Source organism: Halichoeres trimaculatus, unplaced genomic scaffold (assembly GCF_033239565.1).
Source record: "Halichoeres trimaculatus isolate MK-OKI-2021-1 unplaced genomic scaffold, fHalTri1.1 fHalTri1_scaffold_19, whole genome shotgun sequence".
Lineage (NCBI taxonomy): Eukaryota > Metazoa > Chordata > Actinopteri > Labriformes > Labridae > Halichoeres > Halichoeres trimaculatus.
In genome coordinates this window covers 26,433,603-26,444,342 of record NW_027437197.1, presented here as the reverse complement: position 1 = coordinate 26,444,342, position 10,740 = coordinate 26,433,603, and the positions used below count along the sequence as shown (strand labels likewise).

At 38.8% G+C, this 10,740-nt stretch overlaps 1 protein-coding gene across 1 annotated transcript; it reads left to right on the top strand.

The window, feature by feature from the left end:
- Positions 1–2,707: 2,707 nt before the first annotated feature.
- Positions 2,708–10,104, top strand: poglut2 (protein O-glucosyltransferase 2). Its single transcript, XM_074694689.1, has 10 exons — positions 2,708–3,283; positions 4,052–4,257; positions 4,365–4,570; positions 5,309–5,386; positions 5,595–5,767; positions 6,330–6,567; positions 7,217–7,426; positions 7,624–7,713; positions 8,548–8,652; positions 9,264–10,104. Exons 1-10 carry the CDS (start codon positions 3,090–3,092, stop codon positions 9,279–9,281), a joined length of 1,518 nt encoding a protein of 505 aa, XP_074550790.1. The 5' UTR covers positions 2,708–3,089; the 3' UTR covers positions 9,282–10,104.
- The last annotated feature ends 636 nt before the right edge of the window (positions 10,105–10,740 follow it).

The window sequence follows — 10,740 nt, the reverse complement described above, 5'->3', positions numbered from 1 at the left end:
AGACAAACACAGGAGAAAAGTAGTAAAAATATCGCTGAAGACACAAAAAGTTTGGTGTCCATGACCAACATTGAATCATACAAAGTAATGATCCACTCCAAATACAAAGATGACGAAAAAGAGATGAAAAAAATTACAAGAAACGGACAAAGAAGAAAGAGCTACTGCAACAGTTAGCTACTTGGGCAGCGCCTAGCAACAGGGGAAAATGTAATCTAATGTAGTGACTGTTAAAAGTAGAGAGGTGTCTGCTAGATGATTCCTAAGTTTAGGTTTTTAATCATTTATGGTTCTACCTCCCATATAACTTTTTTAAAGACCAAGTTGCCCTGCCCTCAAGAAACAGTGTTCATGACCAATGAGAACTTTGTTGGACAGAAGAGATTTTAAGTTCTGCCCTCTATCTTATGGGGAGCAGGTCTAGAGGAACTTGGTTCTGGTCAGTACTCAACCTTTTCAGGCTATCTGAAGAGTTTTTATTAGAGCAGCCTGGTAAAAAGAATTTCCTTCATCTAACCAACAGGTAGCAAGTGTAAGGAGTTCTTGTTCTGTTCCATTTTGAGACAGGGTATTTATAAATCTGGTCATGAACCCAAGTCTCTATGGACTGAGCTTCTGCCACCCAAGTTAGGCTAAATTTGTTATAAACTAAACAGTTTTATCATAAAGAAGCACATGAAGTCATCACAGACAGCTAAAGGACTACTGTCAGCATGCACAGTGCTGAAAAGGTAAGCCTTTTTTTTTTTTTTTTTTTTTTTTGCAAATAAGTAAGTAGAAGACCTTAATATTTATCAAGTCTATCTTGCTAAAATATTCAGGTTTTGGACGGTTTTGGACGGTTTTGGACGGTTTTGGTGCCATTCTTTCAAGTTTTTCTAGAATTTAGTTTCATTCATTAATCAGCCTTTAAATGTTCATTTGTCCCTCTACTTACATGGCTGGAAAGCCTTTTATCAAGCAGACTTGAAACTGCTGCACAGTTCAATTATAATTAACACTAATTATTGTTGCTGCCTCATTACCGGGGCAAATATGAAGTCAGCAAATTATCACACATGAAAAATGTAGTTAGAATAGAATATAACTTTATTTGTCATTCCAATGAAATTGCAAAAGCCCTTCAGAGCAAAACAGTTTAGAGTGCAAAATAGCTGCCATGTTCAGGTGCATTAATGGCATGAGGTAATTGTTATATTGTAATTATATGATGACAATTGAGGTATTGATTTCAGCCTTTGTTCAGGACTTTAACTGCTGTCTCTGAACTGGTTTGTCCTTGTAGTGATTGACCTGTACTTCCTGCCTGACGGTAACAGATTGGACATGTGGTGTCCGGGGTGAGAGGGGTCCTGGATTATTTCCCCGCCTTTCAGAGGCAGCAGGAATGGTGCAGTTCTTCCAGTGAGAGGAGAGGGCAGTCGGTGATGATTTTGGCCGTGTTGATGATCCTTTGCAGTGACATCTTCTGACGTCAAGTTAAGAAGTGTATCCTCCTTGTCCAACATTTCATTTACAGCAATAGTTACAAATAACATGTCTTGAACAGATTTCAAGCTCTTTTTTTACATTAAAAACACAAACAAATTCAAAGGGTGCTCTAATAAGACTCAAAGACCTTTCAGCTGGTCCACAATGCTGTTAAAATGAAAGTAAAGCACCTGTTCAAATAAAACAGTTCAGTGGTAAAACTGAGTAGGTTTACAGGACTCTATGAAACTCATTATTGACCAGCCGGGTCTATCTCTTTAAACACAGTCAAATCTTCAACATCAGTGCGTGTGAGTTACAAGTCCTGAAATAAGAACCAGGGGTCTCACTGGACTCTAAGTCCAGGACATCAGTATTATAAACTGTCTGTTGCATTCACAGCTGGCATGAATGAGGAAAATAGATCATTTTTTACAGTGTATGAATTTCTCTGCAGCTCAAGACCCGTAGCATCCAACAGAAAAACTAAGGCCTTAAGAGGAGGGAAGTGAATAGGTGAAGTGTCAGCTAGGCGTGTATGGTGGATTAGAACACTCTGGAATCCTGACCTACATGATCAGTTGCAGTTATGAGGTTGAAGTGTAAGGCAACACTGGGCCTTGCTTTGAATAAATGGGTAAATGGTTATCTTGGCAGGTAGGTAGTTGAAAATCTGTATGTAGCACATGTCACTGCTTAAAGTTAACCAGGGTTTGTATTCAACCCCATTCAGGAACTTTAACCACCCGTTGGTCTGAAATATTAATTAATATTTATTTATCACAGGTGTTTTTTTTCTGATGTTAAAAAAGCTCGAATAGTAAAAAATAGATCGTTTATTATGTGCACAATATGTATCTGATTAATTTTGAGTAATGGTTGTTAGAATGATATCATGTCTGATTTCATTGCAATGGTATGATGATGTGAATAATGGAATGTTGATGTCGACACCAGACACACACACACACACACACACACACACACACACACACACACACACACACACACACACACACACACACACACACACACACACACACACCGACACACACACACACACACACATGCGCGCGCACACTATCTCTATGGCTTATTTGGACGTATATTATTTAATTTTGTTACATTGTTTTTTTTCCTCGTATTCTTTTTAGCAATAAAGTTATTCGAAAAAAGCGCTGTATTGATTTGACTTCCGCATTTCTGTGCAATCAAAATGAGGCCAGCTGAGAAGTTGACTGCGCTTTTATCCAATCAAAGCCAGCCTCGAGGAAGAGACTAGCTCTTGTCATACTGCTTCATCCCAGTTGCCCATCCCGCCCAGTGTTGGTTAAAGAATGGATAGTGTTCTTAAATGTAGCTATATGTGCCACAGAATGGGACCGCATAGGGTACCGGAGACTCGACGCTGTGTCCTTGTTGTTTGCGTGTCAGGCAGAACCCACTCACGATGAATGTCACTCCATGAGGGAACAGAGAGAACTAACTGTAACTTTTTTTTTACGTGACGGACTTACATTCCTCTCGCTGACGTTAGGGCATCTCCACACCAACAATGACACATTTAGACAGTGACCCTCAGTAGAGAGAAGAGGAACCGCAGACCACACAGGACAACAATGTTTCCTCGACCATTTTCGTGGTTGCTTCTGCACTTCTGTCTGGATCTGGTCAGGAACGGACTCCCCGTCGCTCAAGCAGGCTCGGAACCATGTACTTCAAAAACTTTGGTATGGGGACCAGGACTGGAGGCAAACATTGTTCTTCCTGCGCGGTATTTCTTTATTCAGGCAGTCGACAGCTCGGGGAAAAAGTAAGTTTACATGGTTGCTGGAACATACCCAATACTGTTTTCTTCACTTGCACAGTTCGTGAAATGAAATGTCTGAAGTTAACAAATAACAACTGTTCCACGCATGCCTCACTTTGGGCTTTCTAAAGTGGTACTGCTCGTCTGACAGGCATAAACAGCTTTTGGAGCTAAAACAAGAGTTGAATTGTCCTTTGTGTTAATAAAAACAAATAATGCATTTAATATTATGTCAAGTCTGCAGCCGAGGTACTGGCCTTTTCCTTTTATGATAGAAATAAATGAACGACCCCTCTTTTAAATGACATTGCTATAACAATTGTTATCTCCTTGTTTGGGGTCCTATGGTATGAGGACTACATAAAGAGGACAAGGTAATGAATCTTCCCAACATACTGACATGTGAAACTGGACAGCAAACAGCAGACATGAAAGTCTGGACCCTCAGGGGAAGGAGGCAGACAACCTGGAATAACCCTTCACGTCAAAAGTTCCCAAGGGCCGAATGAAGGCAGTCTGATACTCCTTGGTGTCACCTTCCCTGTAGCCTTGGGTCTTAACACAGATCCCTTTCTCTCACTTTGTCTATATTTTATTAAACAGAAAGAGACATACATTTTCCTTTAAAGCCAAGAAACAAATTATTGTATTGTATTGCAGCTTTGTTTTGGGGATATTCTAACATGTTCAACTTCATCATTATTATACTTGCATTTTTTAAACTGTGCTCTTTCTGCATTGAAGCAGATTCATGGTTTCTCTCCCTCACAGTTTAACAACTTCACCTGGTGAAAAGACCTTTGAGGTGAAGATGGTTTCTCCAACGGAGCCGTTTGTCAGGATTTGGATACAGGTCCTCGATCGTCGTGATGGCTCCTTTCTAGTGCGCTACAGAATGTACGCCACCTACAAAGACCTTGAAATTCACATTCTGCTTAAGAATGAACATGTTGCCCAATCCCCATTCATCCTTAAAGGTGGAGCACATTGTAATCCGTCAACAAAATAAGTTTTACTCGCTTATTACTTGCTCATGGCACATTTTGATATGACATGACGAAGAGTTCTGTGTTTTTCTACACAGGCCCAAACTACCATGAAGGCTGTGACTGCCCCCAGCCCAATGGAGCTGTATGGGAAGCCCACATGCACTGCCCCCAGTCCTTCCCACAGATAAACAGGGACCTGGGCTTCTTTGAAAGTGTGGACCCAGATCGCAACGCAGAGGAGATCCCACAGCGCTTTGGCCAGAGACAAAGTCTCTGCCACTACACTGTCAAAGACAACAAGGTATCTTACATCCATTAACACAGAGGAAACAAGAGATGGAAGGAATAAGAAAGAAGATGAGCAGTAGATACCAAAATGGGCTGATCACATTCCACCGTTAATGTAACAACAAACTGAAACCAAAGTCTAAGTAGTCCTCTGCAAGCAAAGCTAAGGTGAATTAATGGAAATGCAAAAGGTCCCTTTCTTCTCTGTCAAATTTCAGAAGTACTAAAGCCTGATCAGAATCAGAGATACTTTATCCCCTGGGAGATTTTTTTTTAGAGCTACTCCCATTTAAAAAGTGTTAGAAATATAGTAGTTATAGTTATAGTAGTTACTATAGTAGTATAGTAAGTAGTTAATATCAACACAAGTGTCATGTGAACATTGAATTGGATTTCAAATAAGTACATTTTACTAGGAATATATGGGAAAAAAATGGTGACAGAAGTTTTGGGTTATTGCACAAATACTGACATAATACAGTTATGAAGGGTAGTATGCCTTTGCTTTTTTATTAATCGGGCTGTGAAATCATGTAAAGTGGGTCAGGAGAGCCTGGAGCTATGTGACACACCTGCAATTATAGTCTGGTTACCAGGTGTTCAAGGGTATCGCTCTGGGAATGAGTTCCCAGAGCTTTCAACCTTTGCACAAAGGATTTATTGGAGAAGCCCCAGAGATTGTGGTAAATCACAGTTGAACTGAATCCCTGAATCATTTTTTTGCATTGACTCAGATATTTGCTCTTTTTAGGTTTATGTCAAAACTTTGGGAGAGCACGTAGGTTTCAGAATCTTTATGGATGCCATTCTCCTGTCACTCACTAGAAAGGTAAGGGCTTCCTGAACAATGGAGTGACTTAACTATTCTTGCTATCTTGGAAAAGCGTATTAAGAATTTCTTTAAATAGATGTCCTCTAGGGTCATTTCTGCTGAGTCAGCAAAATGGAGATAAAGCCTATGACAAAGCTTATAATTGGGTTAACATCAACACTTGATTGAAATATGACCTTTGTTTTCTGTCCTTGTGGCTGTCCAGGTGAGGCTACCTGATATGGAGTTCTTTGTAAACCTTGGTGACTGGCCGCTTGAGAAAAGGAAAGCCACCGAAAAGCTTCATCCTATTTTTTCATGGTGTGGCTCTAACAACACCAGGGATATTGTCATGCCCACATACGACCTGACTGAGTCTGTCCTTGAAACTATGGGAAGGTATGGCAGGTTTTTATTCATTTAAAAAAATAATCAGTTTGCAGGCGTACTATGTGCAATAATATTTTATCTATTCAAGTGTTAAACTCATACCAGGTCACCCCAAAACAAGTGCTTCAAAAAATGTAGTCCTGTTGTAGGAGTTTATTTCACTAACCCAATGACACTGTCACTACCCTTACTGAATAGGGAAAATAAGGAAAAGGGGTTGAAATATAAAATTGTTGGGATGCCCTTTGTGTCCTTAGTGTTGCTGCGTTTTTATACTTTGCAAAATTTACATTTTTTACTATCAAATATTTAACATTATTTATAGATTAAAACCATCAAATCTACAGAAGCCCTGAAAGGCTGTGATAGTTTCTATGAAACATACATTAACTAATTTATCTCATTATCTCAAGAAGACTAATCTTGTTTTGCTGAGTTAAGGACATAGTTTTCTTATCCAAAAAAATCAGATCTCTCAATCCCCATCTTGTTGTTTTTACCTCTTAGTCCATGACTTTGACAGGTCCTTTGAACAATAACCCTGCCAACACATTTTCCTTCCACTGCACAGGGTAAGTCTGGACATGATGTCAGTGCAAGCCAACACAGGTCTGTCATGGCCAGAGAAGAACGCCACAGCTTTCTGGAGGGGCCGGGACAGTCGTCAGGAACGCCTGGAGCTGGTCAAGCTTTCCAGGGCTTACCCCAACATGATAGATGCTGCCTTTACCAACTTTTTCTTTTTCAAACACGATGAGAGCCTCTACGGACCGCTGGTCAAACATGTTTCTTTTTTTGACTTTTTCAAGGTGAGACTTGTTTTTTTCTGAGGGGCCGTTTACATGACAATGGTTTTTGGGTGAAACCTTTCAATTTTTTCTGAAACACTGTTGACACTGTTGCCGTGTAAACGGCGAGCCAGCGTTTTCAGTGGAAACCCTGATGTCACGCTTCGTGCAAGCCACTGTGTTGTGCTTGTGCTGCTGAATCTGCCGGCTGTCTTTCAATAAATGTGCATCTATTGCTCCACTTCTGCTTCTAGCATTCACCAACACACCAGGTGATCGGCCTAACTCTACTTCGGTGGAGATTTACCAAAAGCAGCTTCTGAACAAGACAGTCATATACCACCTACAGGCCTGGCATGCTTACTACAGTGTTTTCTGTCCCTCAGCATTTCCGTGTAAACGCAGATTTTTTTCACTGTGTTCTCACTGCGTGTTAGCATTTTTGGATGACACATGTAAACGGGGCCTGAGATTAAAAATATTTATTGTATTATATACCTATTCTTGGTAATAACTTTAAACCTAACTTGCATTTGATGGTAGAATATGCTAGCACCACCAAAACAAGAGAGACAATTAACCCAACTATGGTCTTCTTTTGTATTTGCCCAGAGTTTGAAATTTGAAATGAAATTCCTTAACTTAACTAACTGTTCCATATCCTCCACAGTACAAGTACCAAATAAACATCGACGGCACTGTGGCTGCATACAGACTGCCATACCTGTTAGCTGGAGACAGTGTGGTGTTAAAACAAGATTCTGGTTACTACGAGCATTTCTACAATGAGCTTCGACCGTGGGAGCATTTCATCCCAATCAGGGCAGACCTTGGAGATCTGCTGGAAAAGATCCACTGGGCTCGAGACCATGATGATGAGGTGAGAACAATCAATGTTTGTAGACGTTCTATAAGGGAATTCTGTCCTGTAGATTCTTGTTGGTTATGGATTCGCTTTGACACAAATAGCTGTCTTTTCCAGATCCACTACATTGTGTCCTGCATTTTTTGTGCTTTGACAAAAGGGGAAAAGATTTTTTTTTTCCTTTGCCCTTTAAAATTTTTGCTTTCTTTCAGGCAAAGAAAATTGCTCTTGCAGGTCAGCAGTATGCCCGCAATCATCTAATGGGAGACAGCATATTCTGTTACTACTACAAACTTTTCAAGGTAACATTAACACAGTTCTAACCCTTGGAAGAGCAAACATATGTAAGTGTTTGAAAATAAACATATATAACATAAACACACACACACACACACACACACACACACACACACACACACACACACACACACACACACACACACATATATATATATATATATATATATATATATATATATATATATATATATATATATATATATATATATATATATGTGTGTGTGTGTGTGTGTGTGTGTGTGTGTGTGTGTGTTATTATTTCCTGAAAAATGAATTAATTGCATATTTTTAATGTATGTAGGCTACAATAACACACTTCCATTAAATATTTTTCAAAATATGATCTTTGTATTAAATTTTTAAACCATGTATCCCAAGGAATACATGGTCAATTTAGGGTATGACTTTAAAATTTTCCAGTTTTTTAAATATGTAATTTTGAAACTTTTAAAACATATAAAACAAACATGATCTTTAGAGTATAATCCACTTATTTGTTAACATAGGCTGCCAATTTGATAGAAATTTGTCAGTATAGTTTTGAATGCTTACATGAAGTCACATGACCTGGTACTCGACATGTCCAGCCTTAAGTTTTTCCAAAAGTAAAAAGTGCAGATACTTTTTATTTAATATAAATTGATTTATTTTAAAAAAATTAAGGTACTAAATGGAGACTCAACAAGAATTGACCGATGCTGTATTTATTGGCAATGTATTGCCATATATGTTGCTGGATAAAATGCTTTTCCGTTACCTGTTGAAATGCTTGTTTTTTGCTTCAACTGAAACTTTCTGTCTGTGAGATTTCTGCACATTTCATTGTGTTCTTTTAGGAGTATGCTAAGCTCCAGGTAACAGAGCCAAAGATTCGTAATGGCATGGAGCTGGTGGAGCAACCCAGCGACGAACTATTCCCATGTTACTGCCACAGGACAAGGGTGAGGGTTTCTGTTAAGTTTCTGTCCCTCCGTCAACTCAGTTTAGGATTGCTTCAACAATGCTTCCCGTTTACACTAGTATAGTCAATACCAGCTTGGGCCAAAAGCTCTTTCCTTATGCACTACCTCCAAATCACATGGTTTTCTGTTATTCAGTTCAATTATGGCCTTGAGTAAAAGCAGAGACTTTTGTTGAATTCAAGTGAAAATAATGTTCTCCTTAAACAATAAAAAGAAAAGATGGAGAGATATTCCATCTTATTTGGTCATTAACTAGACAGAAATACTGTGGCCCTCTTAGTTCTCAAAGACTCTCATTATGTCTTTGAGAAAGAAAAAGGTTATGTCCAAAATCATTCACTCATCTAGCAGCAGTAGTGAACTCATGTGAATATCTGATGCATAAGCCAAGATTCTGGCTCCCTGTAAAGAAACCTGCAACCTTTAAAGTCCTGTCTATTTTCTTTCTTCTTATGTAAATGAGAGTTTGAATATTCAGGTCTAAATGATTAAAAGTTGAGCCCTCCATGTCTTCCAAATGTGTTGAGATGTTAAAGTTTTCATTGTCTCAAATATTTGTACTTTAATCTCTTTATTTTCCCGTTTTACAGCCAAAGGATGAGCTTTGATGACCCAACACCAAACCCAGTTGACCCAGCTTGCATTGTGATTGTGAAAAAGCTGTACAAAAAGGACATTGGTATCATCTTATCTTTTTTAGAAATAAAACTCTGTTTCTTTCATATTTGTGATTTTATATGAAATGAATGTGCCTCCTGTGCGATCAAATGAGGTTTGCATAGGTAAAAGATCTCTGTTTTCATCCTGTTCCAACAAGCATTCACTGAAGTGTCCTTGAAAGAGCAACGCACAAAGCCTGCCAGCTTAAAGGCTGCAACAATCAACAAGTAGCGAACGGATAACTGTCCTTTACAAAGCCATTACCCAACTACATCTGTTTGGAAAAAAAAGTAGTCATCATGTGAAACCTTAATTAACATGTTGATAAGTCAAGGGAGCTGCCAGTTACTTAAGGCCAAGTTCGTCTGGGTTACAGAAAAGAAAAAAGAGGCTCTCATGGACAAGTTTAAAAAGCTAAAATCAGCAAATGCTTTGACAATATCTGATACAGACTTGAGAGGTGTCAGGAAAATCAAAATGTTCTCATTTTATCTCCCTGTTGCTTGCCCCATGCTTCAGAAAATACACCTGTCATAAAAGTTTTGTTGTATAACCATGCAGGGAACGCACTGTGCACGCTCAAAAGACTTGCAGTTTAATAAATGGTATGCCAAGAAAAGTAATCTTTATTAGAGTAAATCTTTGTTGAGACTTCAGTCTGAAGGTCTACAGATGTCTACAGATGCCTCAGTTACTATGGCAACAGAGCCTGGGATGAACTTAAGCAAGTCTGTCATGAGTTATTTAACAGCTGGGTTTGAAAAGGGACATGGTTTATCCCAGAATATGTTGCATAACTCGCTGTTATGTGAGAAGTAAATGACTTTTTCCTATTTTCTATAGTATATATGATAATAGGTTATAGAGAAGATTGGAAATAAGATACAGAAGAATTTATGGATGACTCTTTAAAGGAAGTCTATAACTCTGACTGGTTGATCTTTTTCTGAGGTCAGGTGTCACACTGATGTGTCCACTTTCAGGGACAGTATACATAGCAAACAGTATAGCAAACAGTATAGCAAACAGTACTTGTCACTATGCACTAATGGTACACACACTTGGTGGTGATATTACAGCAATAGCTTGGCTATATATTTTTACTGTATAAAACAAAACTTGTACCAATCAGCAGCTGGGGTAAGAAAAATATTGTGTACTTTTTACTCTTCAACTGAAAAGGAAATGATCAATCCAAAGGAAAACGTCATTGCAGAATGGCATCACAGCACATACATACAGGAAACAGCACCACCTGCAGTATGATCACAAATCACCTCAGGACCTTTACACTGTGGCACAAAGGACAGGACTACTTTTAGGTCTGATGGCATGGCATATGGATGTATAAAAGAACAAAATGCCACACTTGATAAATATACATTCCACTGGATAATATAAAATTGG

Coding starts and splice junctions, on each gene's coding strand:
- poglut2 (XM_074694689.1), top strand. CDS start 3,090: ATGTTTCCTCGACCATTTTCGTGGTTGCTTCTGCACTTCTGTCTGGAT. Junction 4,571..5,308: donor ACACTGTCAAAGACAACAAG/GTATCTTACATC, acceptor TGCTCTTTTTAG/GTTTATGTCAAAACTTTGGG. Junction 5,387..5,594: donor TCCTGTCACTCACTAGAAAG/GTAAGGGCTTCC, acceptor GTGGCTGTCCAG/GTGAGGCTACCTGATATGGA.